At 42.3% G+C, this 18,185-nt stretch overlaps 2 protein-coding genes across 2 annotated transcripts in view; both read right to left on the reverse strand.

Annotated features, from left to right (window-relative positions):
* The window catches only part of MSRB3 (methionine sulfoxide reductase B3), an 86,385-nt gene extending 78,204 nt beyond the window's left edge, over window positions 1–8,181 (reverse strand). Inside the window, exon 1 of the mRNA XM_086472144.1 lies at window positions 7,976–8,181. The gene's annotated coding sequence lies outside the window, so the exon portion shown is untranslated. The remainder of the gene's footprint in view (window positions 1–7,975) is intronic.
* Window positions 8,182–9,063: 882 nt separating this feature from the next.
* The window catches only part of LEMD3 (LEM domain containing 3), a 49,614-nt gene continuing 40,492 nt past the window's right edge, over window positions 9,064–18,185 (reverse strand). The window contains exons 10-13 of the mRNA XM_086472153.1: window positions 16,261–16,342; window positions 11,718–11,823; window positions 11,549–11,627; window positions 9,064–11,297 (exon numbers count right to left, since the gene is read on the reverse strand). Of these exons, the coding sequence (XP_086328279.1) occupies window positions 11,134–11,297; window positions 11,549–11,627; window positions 11,718–11,823; window positions 16,261–16,342 (431 nt within the window). The 3' untranslated portion in view covers window positions 9,064–11,133. The remainder of the gene's footprint in view (window positions 11,298–11,548; window positions 11,628–11,717; window positions 11,824–16,260; window positions 16,343–18,185) is intronic.

Below are 18,185 nucleotides of genomic sequence, written 5' to 3' on the forward strand. Positions count from 1 at the left end.
GACACATTAGAAATGCCTCAGCCCCAGCACAGGACCCTTCTCCTCCCACGGTTCACTTCAGCACATCTCAGTGCTGAGCATGCAAGCCTCCAGCAGCCCTTATCAAAACCGACAAAGGATTTACCAGCTCTGTATCTGCCTTAAGGCTTTCAGAAACAACAATTACTGCTTAGAATTCTGATATATTTGTTGGCTGTGTTATTTTTACAGCGTTGGTATGTATGTACAGAAGGATTCTCATTCTCTTACATTGATATGTGTACTTAAACAGATATTCACAGACAGAACTTACCTAGATGTTTGGAAAATTTATGTAGTTGCTGGGCAAAACAAGTAAAAAAAATAATAAACCATAAGCTATGATCTGCAAATTTTGCTATTTGTGACCCAATAGAAAGAATCACAGAATCACAGAATGGCAGGAATTGGAAGGGACCTCTGGAGATCATCTGGTCCAACTCTTCTGACAAAGCAGGCTCTCCTAGAGCAGGTCACACAGGAACATGTCCAGACAGGACGAAAAAAGCAACACACACACCAGATTGTCAGGCTGGAAACAGGCTGACTTCCCAGGTGACCTTCCATGGCAGTGTATTCGAGGGATTTTTTTTTTTAAGAAACAAGAGTGGTGACCATCTGAAGTACTTGCAGTGACTAATGTCAGACCATTGAAATCTGTTGCACAGACCTTCCTCTGCACATGAGTTACCAGTGGAGCACTTGGATCTGTAATGAACAAGCTCATCAGTGAAGCTGCTGAAGCTGCATTGGTTTTGAGAGTGCTTTATCAAAATCTACCAAGCTTTCCCTCTCACTCTTAGGAACTCACTTCAGGCACTTTATCTGGATAAATACGAGACTGATTATCAGAAATCAGGCACACTGATGTTGAATCAGTATATTCCCAGACAATGGAGCTATCTCGTGTGTCTGCAACCTTTGCCTGAGGTTGCTCTTCCTCCTCTGACAAGTTAGGAAATTTATCCTACAGTGTTTGGGAAACAAGCTGGGGCAATCCTTCAGAAAAGAGCAAGCACCTTGGAGGATTCTTGGAAGGCTTTTGCCTTTCCAAAAGCTCATAAGTAAGCTGACAATGTCCATTTTTAAAAAGGGAGTAAAGAGCGACTGGTGAACTACATGGCCAGAAGACCACCTTCGACACTCAGAAAGCTTCTGAAACAAATTACTAAACAAACCATAAACAGGCAACTGAAAATTAGAAAGCAGTAAGACACCAACATGCACTTGCCAAAATCTAACCCCATCAACCAACGTACTTTCCTTCTTTCCTTCTTCTCTACAGGCAGGAGGAAAGCAGTAAATCTAACAGATCTCAAACATAAAATACTTTTTGACAGAGCAAACTGGAAAAGCATCCTCCTTCTGGATCATGGGGCTGCAACATGGGTGCAGAGCTGCTTAGAAGAACTTGTTCAGCACGTCTCCTATTGACTAGGGTCAAAACAGCAGAGACACCAATGCACAAGGAGTAAGATGCACTCTAAAGAGCTAAGCAGAACTCAGCACGGTCTTAATAAATCGGTTAAAAATCCGTAAGATGAAATTCAGTACAGCCAAGTACAAAGAACCACATTTGGACTGTAAAAGAAATCCTGAAATGCAGAAAACCAAAGAATACCACACCAGCAGCAGTACTGCAGAAAAGGATGTCAAGGTTACAGTGACAATAAATAGAGCCAACAGTGTGAAACTATTAAAAAAAAAAAAAAAAAAAAAAAAAGAGGCAAATGACAATCTGGAGTTTATTAAAAAGAGAAGCATGATACATAATAGCAGGGCTGGGGGGAAATCTGCTCTCCTCAGCAGCAGTGAGGTATCAGCTGAAACACCCTGCCAGTTTGGGGCATAGGACACAGACAATTCAGGAAAGTTCAGACGAGAAATTAAAACAAACAAACAAAAAAACCCAAAACAAAACCCCAAACAAAAAAACCCCAGTGGTTCAGAAAACCAAATCCTTGCAAAAAATTTTTAAGAACTTGGTTTGTTTAGTCTACAAGAGTGACTGTTGAGATGGGATAATGCTCTGAAAACCTGCATCTTGTCTTAAATAGCATTACATCACTCGGTTCTTCCACTGTCATTAGATAAAAATGTACTACTCTGTAATTCATATGTAACAGAGCAACAAAAGAGGCTTGTTTTCCCCCAGACAGCTACTGTGTTTCACATTTTAAAGGACTTCACTGGCAGAGTCTCAGGGTCTTGCAAAGTATCTGTTGTAACCCTTCCCAGCAGAGCTCAACAACCAGAGCTGGAACAGGCTGATACAATCCAGCCACCTCTCTCAAGTTCAGAGGCAAGTAGCAAAGCTGCTGTGCGGTTTTGGATGAGGGATGCCAGGTTCTGCAGGAGATTACAAAGCTGCAGCATCCAGTGGGTCCCTCCCCGAATGAGCCACTAATCTGCAACACAAGACAGTGGAGATCTTGCCCCTTATGTGTGCTGGCTTTTAAGTAAAAGCAAGAGCACACGGAACAAGTATGTACCCAGACAATTTGGTTTCTCTTATGAAAAGAGATGTTAAAAGGTATACTGCCAGCACAGAGTATTTTTCCACTGTATATACAAAGGACCTAATGAAACACTGACTTTCATCCTGAAAAAAAAAATAGGAAAAAATGAGGTTACAGCCTAAAAGTAGAGTTCCCTCAGCAAGCAGTTAAATACTAAGGCTTTGACAAACAGTGCTGATTTTCCTTCTCTGCAGCCATTGGAAAGCAGAGATGATAAAGCTACAGAAAACCCAAATCACTTTATTTGTGGAGTTTCTGGATTTGCACCTCAGGGCTTTAACTTCACACAGTTGGCTGATTCACCTCAATTCTTCCACCTGTCCCTGAGCTGGCAGCCAACGCATCTGTTCCTGTCCTGCTCCCTTCTCTCCCTTAGACTCATGCTATGGCTACTGACAGTCCCACTGGTGTGAAGGAGCAGAAGCTTAACCAATCTGATCTGCAAGCCTTGGTTTCAGCACCATGAATCACAGAATCACAGCACGTTAGGGGTTGGAAGGGACCTCGAAAGATCATCTAGTCCAGCCCCCCTGCCAGAGCAGGACCACCTAGAGCAGGTCACACAGGAATGCGTCCAGGCGGGTTTTGAACGTCTCCAGAGAAGGAGACTCCACAACCTCTCCGGGCAGCCTGTTCCAGTGCTCTGCCACCCTCACAGTGAAAATGTTTTTCCTTATCAGTGAATCGGTGCGCTGCTGGATCACTCACTAGTACAAATTGGACTTGAACTGGGTTTAAGTCATGACTGCTCGTCATCAGGACACACAGGGAGGAATGTGCATTGGTTTTATGTTTAATACCAAGCTTCCTCCCAGCAGCAGGATGGTGACAACTTGACCCCGGTGGCAAAGCCTGCTTGTACAAAGTTAACCATTTTTCTTAGCCGATTTGAGCAAGTGCAGTAACTTCACATCAAACCAACGCTTGCTGTTGAACCAGCTGCAGGAAAACCAAGGCCAGACTCACCATGCTGTCACACACCTGCTGCATGAACTGAAAGGGACGTCCATGCAGCTCTCACCCCAGCCAACCCCACCGCACAGGTCCTCAGGGTGGTTTAAATCACCTACGCTCTCCGTGCGTACAGCTGGAGGCACAGCCTCGCCTGCGGATTTCCCCAAGAACCATACACCAGGGAACAGACAGGAACAAGAACAGGGCAATCCCTCAGCCAGACCAAACACTTCCTGGGCTGTTTTCTTTTGGCAATGACTGGCACAGATCGCTTCCCCAGGAAGCTGCTAAGGTTTCTTGTGTTGATTTTGGGGTTTTTTCCATTTTCATTGTGCAGTCGGAGTGAAAGCGGTGGCATTTGGCAGCTACTTTCCATCAGTGCTGTGCTATTGTTATTCCCCGGTAGCAGGGATTTGTTTGTTTTCCATCAGGTGAAACGCAAAGGCGTTGTCCCTGTTTGGAAGAACACAGAGTTAAAGAGACCCCTGGGGAAATACTTCCAAATGCCACTCACAACATTACTCTTCAGATTTCTTGGATGTGGTAACATTTCCCAACAAAGCAGTGTGTTAGCACACTATATATGTTTTGCTAAGCTGCTGCCTACATTTCAAAGAAATCATTAATCCCAACGTTCAAGTGCTACTGAAGGCAAGAGTGAACTGGGGAGCTCTGCAGAAGTCCTGTCCTCACAACTTCAAAAGCTGAATCATGTTTAAATGCAAAACTTACTAGAAAGATCATTTCCACTGCTCAGCCTAAACAAAGAAGTACTTATGCTATTAATCATATTACAAAACAATGCTAAACTACAACTTAAGCCTGTGAAGACAGCGAAACTGTGTTAGCACCTTATAAATCTAAGCATTGTTCTTGCCTGTTTGAGGCCAGTATCGTTCAATTCCTCAGGTCTTAAAGTCCTTACTGAGGAAAGCCTCTTTATTCCAAGTTCCAGTTGCTAGATTGTGTGGTTTTCAGATAATGCTATTGGAATTGAGGTTGCTAAATGAGAACCAGAAGGCTGAAGCTAAGCAGATAAATTATAACTTCCAATTACCTCACCATAAAAGGGGCTCCCAAAGAATTCTTCTACCCTATTTCCAGACAAAACAGAACAACCACCACCATCTTCACAGATTAAGGACACAAAAATCCCTGTTAAAACCCAGAATGACATTCTTCATCTTCTGGTAGAAGTTCATGATGCAATATGCGCTCCCTTCCTTTTCTTAAGTGGTTGGTTGTTTGGAAATTACTTTTAAAACACTGCTAGTTGGTTACACATTCACAAATTTCCATGGAGGAGGACTTAAATCTCTAGTGCCTTGCTTTTTTGTTTCCTTTTTTTTGGCTAGTACATATTAATAGTTTACTGAGAACCTAAGATCCTTCTGAAGCAAAGTATTACAATCCTACAGAAGCACCAAGAGTGAGGGAAGGGAAAGTTAACCTGAGGCCACTCTATGAGACACTAAAAAAAAAAAAATCACCCCCAAAGTGGCAGGCTTGTTGTCGTTATGTTTTAAAGACCTTTGGCTTGTGTAGAGAAAGCAGCCTCTAAACAACTCCATGTTTGGACACAATTATTCCAAGCAAGAAACACCCTATTTCCATCCAGCCTTGGAGTCTGTGCCAAAACAAGCATACCAACTTCAGAGATACTCAGGGAAAGGTAAATCCATACCCAACCTTATTCTACAGTAATCCCTAAACACACCATCAGAAATACACCAAGAACCTGAGGGCCCATTTTTCTGGGGTCTTTTGGCTAAAGGAACCCTTAAACAAACCATGGCTAGACCAAGCTATAATTAGGCTGATAGTTTATCCCACCTTCCCATCAGCTAAAGCCTCCACAGCTTAAGTTCGCAGCCTGGGTGCTGCTGAAAGCAGCAGCTTTTAATGAAAAAAGAAAAAGAATAGCAAGGGGGAAAGAGGGTCATATTCCCGACCTCTGACTAATACAACGTTGCACGTAGCTTAAGAGTTGCTCTGCAATGAGGATACACTCACTTGAATTATGCAGTTCAACAGAGCTACCTCAAAATTGGACGGCTTTACTGCATCACCGGCTTGTAGCGATGCCAGTCAGATGCAGACAGGCAGACTTCTTAACCTTCTGGCTGAGAAGATTAAATCCTTAACGGAGCGATCTCTTTTCTCCCCCTTCACCCTCCTATTCCCCCATCTTTTAAAATAAACAACAAGGGAACCTTTAACAATCCACCTACAAGGGAAATTTTCTTTTCTAGCATTTCTATTGTAATAAATAGGCTGGATCTCCAGTGATACAGAAACACGTATCATCTTACAGAGCTGACAAAACACCAGCAGGTAAACAAGATCCTCCCACATCTTCATAAATATCAGGGCAAAGGACCAAATATCTTCTTCGCGCAAACCTCCCTTATCCAACAGCAGCAAGGAATTCTTACGGTACGTACAAACATAGAAATCTGTATTAACCAAACCCCCATGAGAGCGTACAACCACCACGAATGTGAAAAATAAGCAAGGTCATTCAGTCAAAAGATTTTATTTTTGTCTAGGATCAACTGCTTTATATGGCTTTGCTACCGAATATAGAAACATTATCCCATATACAAAGGCACTATTTTTAAAGATTATGCTTTTCGGGGAAAAACAGAATTCTTTTTTCCTCCCAAAAAGTCTTTTCAAACGTGTATTACAAAGATCCAAGGAACGTCAGAAGGAAAAAGACCAACCAACCACATTCTAGACTGAACTATATATGGCTTAACGCCACTAACTTCAGCGGTTTTGAGAAATCAATGCAGAAATTTATTTTAAAAAAGGGATCTTCTTTCACCTCTGAATTCCAGGATTATTTAGTAACTCTGGTTAAGCTATTCACCGTATTTAATTTCCTACATAAATTTTAAAAGACAATTAAGAAATAAGATTAGTTCTAAAATAAGCCCTGTCTGCAGCAAGGCAGGCGATTCTTTTAGAAACTATGAGCAAATGTCTGATTAAGACGACAAGCCACATGGAAACTACTTCCAGAATCAGACTTAAAGGGCACTGTTACCAACCAAATTTGGCAGACAAGGAATCATGACGAACCGCAAAAGCATGCAGCAGCGCAATAAAAAGTTGGGAATCATCAGCAAATAAGACGGCGAGCACTTGTGTCAATTCAGAACATAAACAGGACCAACTCTCAGCATTAAACGCTGCGTTCAGTTGAACGGCACTGTGCCACAGCGGGAGCAGAGCTGGCTCTTCCCTTCACTGACTGTTTGCCAGGAACAAGCCGTATCGGTGAGGCGAAGTATCTGCCCATTGCAGCCATCCCATCCTGACATCTGTCTTTCAAGGGAGCACGGTTTCGGAACCATTCTAATAGTAACAACGGAAGGCTTAGAAGAAGAAGAACTAAAAGCATTACATACATAATGTAAGGCTCTGAACTTTCCTAAAAGCTGTGTTTAAGGTCAGGACTCTTAACAGAGATCTGACATTTAGCACTAGGTAACAGCAGGCATCTAGCCTTATCTGCAGATATCCATCACTAGATTTAGTGTTTTTAATGTACGGTTACCCCTGTTTAAGATCACTGTGCCTTCAGACAGTCCTTATGCTAGGGGATGATGACTGGAACTTCAGCTTAAGCAGAAAACCGTACATTTATAGCAACTTAGTCAAATATTACAGGAAGCTTAATTGAGTCTCGTTTCCATTTCCAGGAATATTAAGATGCACCAAGTACAGCCACACTCACTTGGAAAAGGGTCAGTAAGAAATAAATTACATTCTTTGCATCGACTATATTTGTCAGCAGCGAAACAAAAAGCACACCCAGCGAGCGGGCACGCTGAGCTCCCTCACAAAAACACGACCACCTTCTGAAAGCCTATATGAAGTTTCAGCTCCTTTTTTGACCAACGAAGCACAATTTACCGCGCAGGCGACCGCAGCACAACTGAACTAATTACCCACTCGGTGAAGCGCTGCTTCACCAAGCCAACTATTTCGCTCTTCACCCCAGAAACTATTTACCTCGTTTCTGAGTCGGAAGCGGCAGCTACAGCAGGGGACACCTGGGGCCCGGGGGCTGCGCGCCGTGCCCGGGGGTTCTGGCGCTGCGGCGGCCACAGGGACGGCCCGGCCCGGCCCGGCCCGGCCGTCAGGGAGGGACGGAGGGAGGGCGGGCAAACCCTGCCAGGGGCTCGCTCCCTGAAACGGGGCTCGACGCGAGCACCGACTCCAGCCCCCCGCTTTCCGCCGCCAGCGGGGCCCGGGGGGGTCTCCCTCCTCAGCGGGGACCCGCTCCTAGCCTGGCGGCCAACCCGCCACCCTCCGCCGCAGCCCCGGCAGGTGCGGCCCGGCCCCCCGCGCCGCCGGGGCCGCTCCTCCCCTCGCCCCCGCCGCAGCCCCCGGCCCGCCCTCCCCGCGGCGGTGGCGGGGGGCCGGCGGGGAGGCGGAGGGCCGGCTGCCCGCCGCGGCGGCGCGGCTCCTACCTGCGGCTCCTGCGGCGGCCGCCAGCGCCAGGCAGAGCGCGGAGAGTAGCGGCGGCGGCGGCGCAGCGCGCATGAGGAGAGGCCCGAGGGAGCGAGCGGGCGGCCCCGGCCCCCCCCGCCCCCCGGGATCGCAGTGACGGGCCCGCCGCCCGGGGAGCATGACGGGAAATTCCTGGGCACCGGCGGCCAACGCCAAATATGAACATAGAGCTGGGGAGGCACCCGGCCGGCGCGGCCCGGCCCGGGGGGGAGGCGGCCGCCCCCGGCGCCGTTGCAGGGGGGCGGCCTGAGGGGAAGGCAGGGACGCCGTCCTGCCGCTACAGCGCGCCCGGAGGTCGCCGTTCTTCCCTTCGGCAAGGCCAACGGAGCGGCTTTCCGCCTTACTAAAAACAGTGCTGCTGCTGCTCCGAGGGACGGCGGGGGCGAGCAGGGTCCGCCGCCCCGCTCCCCCTCTGCCCGGGCGCCGGCCCGCCGCGGCCCCGACCCACCTGAGCGGCGCCGGCCGGAGCGGCCCGCGGCCTCCGCTGGCGGCCAGAAGCCGAGCGACTGACAGACCTTTATCGCAGGCAGCGAAAATGAGAGAGCTCTCAGTGCCCACCGTGCTGGTCTGCACAGAAACGGGGGGGAAACGGAATGACAGCGACCTTCTCCCTCCTCCCCCTCCCCCGCCACAGGGCAGAGCTGGGCAAATGCCTGTAAATAATGCACTTAACACCCCCTTCTGTGGCCCTCCTACCCCCCATCTTTCAATCAAATCGGTACTAGAACAATTTTAAAACAGCATAGTAGAAATGTAATGACAGGGAAAAAAAAAGCCTATGGTTTCTGTTAATCTAACAGCCTCCCTTCAAGGACTTTATCTCAAAATACAAGAAATAAGCGAAGACTCTTCACCTCTGTCTAACAGGTCTGTAACGTGGCCTCCCCTGTACTTAGAAACCAAGGTAGTGCCTCTGCCCGCCCTCTGTAGATGACAATTAAGTGAAGCTCAGCTTCAACTCCAAACAAATATTAAAAGCTAGATATTAATCTCCCTCCTCATCTCCCAGCTGAAAAAAGTACTCGAGTCAAACAGACATCCAAATATCTAGGTGAGACACAGATAAAAACCCCTAATAAACCTTTAATTCGAGTTTGGTTTGGTTTTTTTTTTGTTTGTTTTTACAGGACAGGGTGACAAATTACAACAAACATCTCATTTTTCCTCAAATGTCCAGGTATTATACACATTCCCATCTGTCTTGCAGGAAGGGATATTGGTCAACTTAACAGTTTAAGGTAAAATAAGCTACATAATAGTACATATTACAATAATAAAATGTACAGTGTTTACAAGAAATATATTTTAGAAGCAAGATAGATGCATTTGCATCAAGGCGACCTTTTAAAATGCCACAACTATTTTTACATTCACTCTTGCAACAGGTCACAAGATGGGGTGTCACTAAGGTCAGGTTAACGAATCACTATGATGCACATCAAATACAATGAAATTAGTTTATATACATATATATAATACATATACATGTATATTATACATATACATATATGTATATAGTAAAACTCATCAAAATCTACCAGACCTGGCACAATCTACTTACCCATCAAAAATATGTACTTGTCCTTGGTAAGTAGAATTCTGCATGGCTGATTATATATTATATATACTCATTCATTAGCATCTGAGACATAAAACTGAGGATTTAAAATTTTTCGGTTAACAAACTCTCCAATAATAAACATGGTGCCCACAAAAGCACAAAGGTAAGGCACAATAGGATTTTCTGTTGCAGAATAGTGTGCATCATGTTTACTTAACCATAAGAAAAACGTGCATTATTTGTGCAAGTTCATGCTGCAAATCCATCCTATCTACAAAATAAAGTGAGTTTCAGTAAAATCTGTGGGACTGGTGTGCTTCCAGTCTCACCTCCTACAGGATACTCCGCTGGATAATTAGATACAATTGTTGTAGAAGTGGGGATTAGTAAAGCCAATAATCTTAGATTTGCAACTAAGCTTCTCAGCAACAATTTTGTACTTCTAGGTAAACCTTAGTGAATTTACGAGCTTGGAATCACAATATTTACTGTCAGCTGTACTTCTAGTTCACATCAGCAAAATTGTTGCAAGGAAGTATGTACCTTTCAAACTTTTAACAGGTAACTGGTTCATTAGAACAAGTTATAATGTATTGCGAAAAATCACTTAATCCCAATGGTATTTTGTCACAGCCCTGGCATTTGCAATAATAAATACAGCTTTTCACAAAATATTTTTCCAGTATCTGCCAATTGCTTCTTTATTGCTCACAATTTTGAATTCATTACAATTGGTATCAGACCTTTCACACAAAATCAGTCAGGTATTTTAATATAAAACCTATAAAAGATATTTAACCTGTATCTAACACTTTAAGGTATTTGGCCTCTTGCCATGGTACAGCCAAAACCATATAAAACATTAGGTTTTGAATAAAATAGGAAGCTTATTCACTGCTTCAATTGCAGACATCCTCACAGAACACAACCATTTTTGCCACCACCAGCATTTACATTTATATACAAAACCTAGTACATCCGCATTCAGTTCATTTTCCCTCACTTATATGCAACCACTAATGCCAGATTAACTTTCCCCATACCCTAGCTGCAGAAAAAGATTTTTATACAGCAACAAAAAACTAATATTGACTGAAAAGTATTTTTTAACTTATTCACCATCAGGAACTGTAGGTTGGTTGTTACAAAATACCCACAAGTTTATATCACAGGAAACTATGGAAATACAGGAAGTGTCTTCTTTTCTCCATGCTTTTGTATTATCAAAAACACTTCTTGGTGCAAAAATACAGTCACCACATCTGCAAATGTATAATGAGTTCGGTATTCCTCATGCAAAACTTAAATGCATTGGTTTACTATAGCCCCGGAAACTTCCTGAAGCGAGTGTTTTTTTCTTTTTTTCTTTTTTTTTTTGTCAGCTCAGTATTACTGCCTCATTGCTAAGTCCCTTTGGAAACAAGATTTCTGGAACGTTCAAACTTTTATTTAATTCATTAAAGTATTACATACAAAAAGCACTAAAAAAGGAAGACGGCAGCCAAACAGGAAAATTCCTGTTGCAAGTAACAGTCCTAGCAGTTGTAGAAAGTCTTCTCAGGAACCTCCCTGAGAATTAGTTGTGCCTGTCCGAAGACGCAGATGTGACATAGAGTTCATGTGTTTGTTTGATGGCTTCAGTGGAGTGTTACAAGTAAGAGCCTGGGGAAAACGATGATGATACCGATCTAGTCGCAGATATTTTACCGTTACCAGCTTTCCTATGAAGCAAAGAAATAGGAAAAGAGAAACCTTCTAGTTCAGTACTATCACATTTTTGTTCAGGACATAATACACACAAACATGTCATTACACTGAGGTTAGTTTACCAGGTGATGACTACTGAAAAGATCCAGTTTTTGTTACAGCTCAACACTTTATATCTAAAGCATTTCGCCATTTACAAGAACTCCAACTGCACCCATCTTCTGTCAGTTCTACTCATGTTTTGTTATAAACCCCCATTCCTTACCATCAAACCAAGAGCCGTGCAATGCCTTGAAAGCCTTTCCAGCATACTCTGGAGAGAGACACTTGACGTATACACAACCCTGCATTAAGAGAGAGAGGGGTTTGGTTTTTTTGAAGTCCAACAGAAAAGGATAAACAAAGCATTAAGATGTTACAGGAAAGGCGCTCACCTCACGTGAATTTTTGTCAACAGCAATATGAACAATTCCATCATTATCACTGCATTTCTCCAAGATTGCTTCTTGAATTGCTAGATGCCAGTGATCACCTATTTCCCTAAGCAAACAATGAAAGATTTAATTAAGAACATAATTTTTTAAGCATTCACAACAATCTCATCCTTCCCCACCGAGTTTGGTTTCTCTGCAACTTGACATCATTCTCTGTTAAATGCCTTTGGGACAGATCTTGTACTTTAGCTATTGAATATTCAGAAAATGGGGTCCTATGGTCCACTTCAGAAAATTCAGCCCTAAGAATCAAAAGGAGTAATCTGTATTTGGGGGGGTTGTCCTTCCCTTCCAGCAGCCTGCCTTCACCTTCCTGTCTGAAACTGCAAGCAGTCATAAACTCGTCTTCCCACACCTGCTCTGTCAGGCTGGCCATTGTTGCAAGGAGAAGGCCACTCCTAGACTGTTCCTACTGCAGAGGAAGAAGAGCAGGAGAAGACAACACCGCAAAGGCCTCTGCCCCTTTACTGAATCACCTCTACCAGCAGTCACAGAAGCAACATTCCATGTCAGACTTTGGCAGGCTGAAGGAGCTTTTTAGCTATTCAGATCCTCTTCATCACTGAAACAGCTATTCACTATCCCAAACAAAGCATCAAATTGCATTCATCCCATCGGATACTGACAGAACGTACCGATCTAGATCCAGAAATAGAAGTTATTACAGTCTGATTCCAATTTTGGGGGCTTTTCACAAAAAAAATATATTTAATTGTCAAGAATAATCAATCTTTAGGTACATCATTAGAGAACACAGAATTCTATGTATTTTTGTGAAAATACTACAGGAAATATCTGGTCCTAATAAAATAAATCTAAGCAGAGGGAAAACAATTTCAACAGATTTAATACACCTTTAATCCTGCCTGAATAGTCTTTACACAAAAACCAATGAACTTACTCTTTCAATAATACTATCAAGAGCTCTGGGTAGTTTTAAAGAGTTTTCTCCAAATAAGGCAAATATTCTTGAAATATTTAATCTACCTTCATCCTTACTCATTAAAAAAAAAAAAGGTGGCAAGGGATGGAATGTACATAGGGAAGTTAATAGGTCAGGGATGTTACTTTGGAGCAGGACACTAACTCAAGACTTGAGGGACTCCAGCAACATGGAATTTGTTTCTAGATTTGTTTCTGTCATTTCACCTTGACTGGTTAGAGGATCAGACTTTCCAGCTGATGCCCCGGACACTGGCAGATAATACATAAACAAGCAAACAAAAGTAAGAGGGGGACACAAGGGTGCAAAGAAGATCCAAATGAAGGTCCTACTGGGAGAGACACTTTCCAGTGGAAACCACCTGCAATCTAAAACCCTGCAAAAGTTAGGAGAAGATGCACCCTACTCAGATTGGAAGAAAGAAAAAAGTGTTTTCTTTTTACTAGCTAGCTCAAAATGAAGGGCATATACAAGTCTCCTTCCCGTTCTCAAACAGTGTAAACAACAGTATTTTCTAAATAACATGCTGTGTGTGCTCAGGATGTTAGGGAAATAAAGTAATTCCAAGTTGCAAAAGCCAGGACTTTTAAAGGTCCCCTCCAACCCAAACTATTCTATGATTCTAAGAAACCTTGACTTCAGTGCATTGCTTCCCAGCCCAGGACTCACGTCCAGATTTTCTCGAGAAGCATGCTGCCGTCAGCAGAAAGCCAGCTACCATAAGAAGAGATCGCATTATTAAGAGCAGGCAATCATCTTTTCTGCTGTTTATTCTTCCCAAATACCAAAGTCACTGCATTACTCCCAAGTGCTCCTTTCCTGTTTGCAAATGAAGCAGAAGTGCATTCTCAGCCTAGTCTGCTGCTTGTGTTTTGCAAACCTGGGACATGAAACATCACAAGTTACCAACTAACTTGTATTTCCCATAATGAAATACACTCCCAGCAGGAATGACTTGCCCTTCCCTGATCCTGCACACATGTTCCATTAGCTGTCAATATGAGTCTTGCAGGAATGCTACCCATGCTCTATGAACCATTCTTTTCAAGGACTTCGTGGGAGATGCAGAAACGCTAAAATGGGCTTACCCAAATGATGCTTAGACTGATTTTCAAAAATAGGTTTGTGTCTGGCATAGGAAATGCCTAGAACATACACCCAAGTTTAAGTCTGCTGCTGTGGTCTGAGGGTTCACAGTGTCCAGGTAAGGTTTCTGACTTTTGGCAGTAGAAATATGATAATTTGTATTTATCAGTGCTAACAGAGTAAATAAACTAGTATATTCCCCAGACGAATCTCAGCTCAAGAGAAAAGACCTCATTTACAGATGGCTGCTTTTACCAGCTACTGGCATGTTGCTGAACACTACTTAGTCATTTATTGTTACTATAAAATAGCTTGACTTAAAGAGCAGCTAAAACCTAATTTTGTTAAACATACATTGCACCTATGGCCCAATCTAATCACATACACTGGTACATTCTATATTTCAGGTGGTCAGTGAAGGCATCCCTCCCTTTCAGATCTGGGACAAGAACATAAACCTCCTTCCTCTTTTGACACAACCAATTGAATAAACTATTTTGTCTTGCACTGAGGGTTTTAGGGGTTTTTTTTGGTTTGTTAAGATTACTCCAAGGGTGTGATAAAAAGTACTTCCTTAAGCAGCAGCCCTCTGCAAGACAGCTCGTGGAAGAGGAATGGGCTGGGGTGTGCAATATGAACTGGATGAAGTATCCCACTATGACTATAATCCAGCAGTCCAGTTAACAGAGCTAGGTCAACTTGCAAAAGAAACGTTCTACGAAAAGCAAATGTATTGGAAGTTGCACTGTTCAAAACAGCTGACTGGACACAGACACCAGAGAGGTGTCAAAAGAGAACAAATCCTAGTCTATAAATACTTGTGGGGGTTTTTTTAATGCACTTGCTGGGCATAGACTAGGTCAGCACTGAAAAACAGTGACATTTACAGCAAAGATAGAGCCTATAAAGGGAGATTGTTCTAACAAAAATAAGAACTCAGTTACTAGTTCTGTTAACAGCAGGGATTTTGAACAGTGAACATTGTGAAACAAGAAAGTAACCAATACAGCATACCAATAAATATTACAGTGAAGCTTCACGAGTTGATTTATTTCAGTACTACTCAGACTAACCAATATAGCTCATGAAGCCTCCTTCGTAGCAAGAACAAAAAGGATGTCAATCTTGCCCAAAATTCTCAGCAAATCTCATCTTTTATTTCATCCTCCTACAGAAGGAGGAATTTGCCTCAAGAACAATGCCTAAAATTTCAGTCTTGCTCACCCTACTGCAACCTGAAAGTTATGAAAGAAGCCACAGCTGGGATCTCTACCCATGACAGTCATTAAGTCTTAAAGCCATTGAGAAAAACAGTTTTTAAGAGTACTTCTCTACACTAGGGTAACACTGTCCTCAGCTAAATTAGCTAACAGCTTCCCAATTAATAAGGCACAGAACTAAAGTAATTAAGTGTGGCTAGAAGCAGAAGTGAAACAGAGCTGAAGAAATATATCCAAACTTTGCAATCACTTGTGTTCGTACTGCAGTGTCCCCTCCTACTTCCTGTTATTCCCTACTCTAATCAATAGCTTTTATTTTCCACTCAACTTCTCCTACTCTTCAGTCCCAATTAGCACCTCACTTTTACTCTACCAGACAGAATAACATTTTCATTTTTCCTTTATATAATCGCATCGGGGAATAAATTACTTCAGAGCAGTTACTGGAGTCCCTGTATCTCTTTGCACTGGACAAATCAGGCTTTAAAAATTAGGAAGGATTAGCTGGCATAAAATTTATGTGTTAGGCCCCAACTCCTAAAATGATCTGGTACACAGCCAATGGGAATATAAGACGATAGTGGAGTGGATGAAGCTTTAAACTACTACAAAAAAGTTTAACTATTCTTCCTTAACTCTTGACACACAAAACAAGGTTTGCCGTTATTTATTCATACACAGTACATACTTTAGAATTATATCTGAGCGTTAGAAGCCAGGACTTTGCACTTATTTGTTTAAACCTTCCCGCTACAAAAATCCATTTGCTTTAAAACTAGGCAGTCACACTGCCAAAAAGTAATAAATTATTTAAATTCAACCTTTTAAATGCAAATGGTGCAAGCTCTGTAACAGTCTAAATACTCCAGAATACTTAACAATACTTCAGAAACTTACAGGTTATTGTTAGGCCACATAAGTCCTCCCTGTCAGCTGATATAGTTGAAAATTTACAAACTGAATTAATGGAGAAAGATCAGCCATTGCTCCAAGTAGTTTGGCTAAATGCCACGCTCTTCAAGAACCAACCCAAAAACAGGACAATGAAGGACAGAAGACAGACAGTAGGATTATTTATGTCTTCTCAAAGATGTTGAGAGTATGATTTTTTTTTCCCCTCAACCCATTTGTTTCCAAGGTATTCATCATGTTTATTCACGTCTTCCAAATCCCCCTCAGAGGAAAGAAACAGACCCTTCTAGAAGAATACAGAAAGATAATTGGTTTTACTTACATAACTGGATCAAACATATTGCGAATCTTTAGACATGGTGTCAAGCTGTTTGGTGGCGAATTTCTTCTATCTAGATGAAATGCTACAAAAAAAAAAGAAATTTAATAGTAATTGACAGGCATAATACCATCTAGTTAACAAGTGTCAGCTTTACACATTAATACCTTTCTGGTTTCACTCAAACAAATACTTTCCTTCATATACGAAAAAGCTTCAAGCAAATTCAGGTCCCCACAGTCGTCTTCTGCACTGAAGAAAATGTACCATACTTAACCGAACTTTAGATTTACAACTTTCACCTTTAAAAAGATAATGCACTTATATCCAGACCACAGCACATGGAAGGAACTCAGGATATTTTAAAAAAATGCCATATAGTTGAAGAGAAAGCATTTGCATTACATCTCCATGAAAAGACAGATATTCTTAACATCTGGAGCAAATCTTTGGATCTGGAGGTTAACCATTTAGTTTTAGCTGTCTAATGAATTTTAATTTCTTCCACTTTTGGGGCAATTTACTGCCCATCTGACTTAGAAATAGGGACACACTTAAATGGATGTTGTATTGCATCTGTATTACAGTAACAACTGTCAAGGAGCACCCCAAAAGGCTGGAACTTTGGTAACCCTAAATGCTCTACACACATGATCAGAAGCTTGCAAAAATCTGAAGTGAGACACACAAGAGGGTAAAACAGATGAAAGAAGAAAAATGGAAATTAAAAATAACAGTAATTCTTTCAAAGCTGAACAATCCCAGGAAATACATTCTGAAGTTCTAAAATAAATATTAACTTCTCTAAAGTTCACAAGTTGTACCTGTAGGAGTCACAACAGAAGACTGCACCATAAGAAAAGGAATAAAAGATCCCTTCAGATTCAGACAAGGGCCAACAACACAGCAACAGAAATGGAAGGGGATAACCTGGTAAAACAACTTCCAAGGCTTGAAGGAAGTTTTACTTTGAAGACTTCAGATGTTTAAACTCTTGTATCAACTCATAAGATTAAAAATCTTTGGACCAAAATGATGTTCCAAACTGATGCTAATGCTTCTCCTTTGCAATCCCTACTTTGGGAGAAGTTTGACAGATTCAAGATGTGTTACAAGTCTCAGTTTTGGGCTGATGACACTGCAGGTCTCTGCTTCTTACTGCTAACCTTTTAAAATAAAATCTTGCAAGTATATCCAAAATACAAACACACTGCTCTTCTGCATGTCACCAAAACAAAAGCTATGTCACATAGAAGAAATTCAGTCATGTGGAACACGCTGCATGCCACAGACCAGCACCAACCAAGAGAAAATACACTGCCTGCAGATATGGTACAGACACTTACACCTTATGTAAATTTCCGAGGGAAAAAAATACAATTGTCAACTAGAAATTAGGAAAGGAGGCCTCCAACAATAATATGGAACCTACCATAAGTTCCCCAAACAACTACAGATGTTGTTATTATTAGAATACACACACACAGAGAGTCCAAGTCACCAACACCTGCAACAACTGTTTTTTCCAGGGAACAGATTTCTGAATATGCTGGTGACACTGCATCTATCTCTGAGCTGCCTATAGTTTAAGGACAAGTCCTTTTTCAATAGCACATGGTTTTGTAAAGTTTTTTGCCCTTGATTAAAAATTATACATAGGGTATACAATAAAAACTTTACAGAACTAAGCAACATTGAAAAATAAATGGACTTACCTTACTCATGTAGGTTGGCTCCAGCAGATCAAGGGGGAGTGAAATGTCACCAGCATATTGTACACTGGGGCACCACACCATACTGGAGAAGGTGATCTGGGGTGGCCTAGTCATGGACCTGGACCTGAAAAGGTGTGGGGTTGAGGAAATTATGTGCTGATTGTCAATAGCTAGGTTCATTCAGCACATGGTTTTAATCCAAGGATAAAGAAT

This window comes from Leptosomus discolor, chromosome 1, assembly GCF_034619465.1.
Source record: "Leptosomus discolor isolate bLepDis1 chromosome 1, bLepDis1.hap2, whole genome shotgun sequence".
In the NCBI taxonomy this organism is placed as follows: Eukaryota; Metazoa; Chordata; class Aves; order Leptosomiformes; family Leptosomidae; genus Leptosomus; species Leptosomus discolor.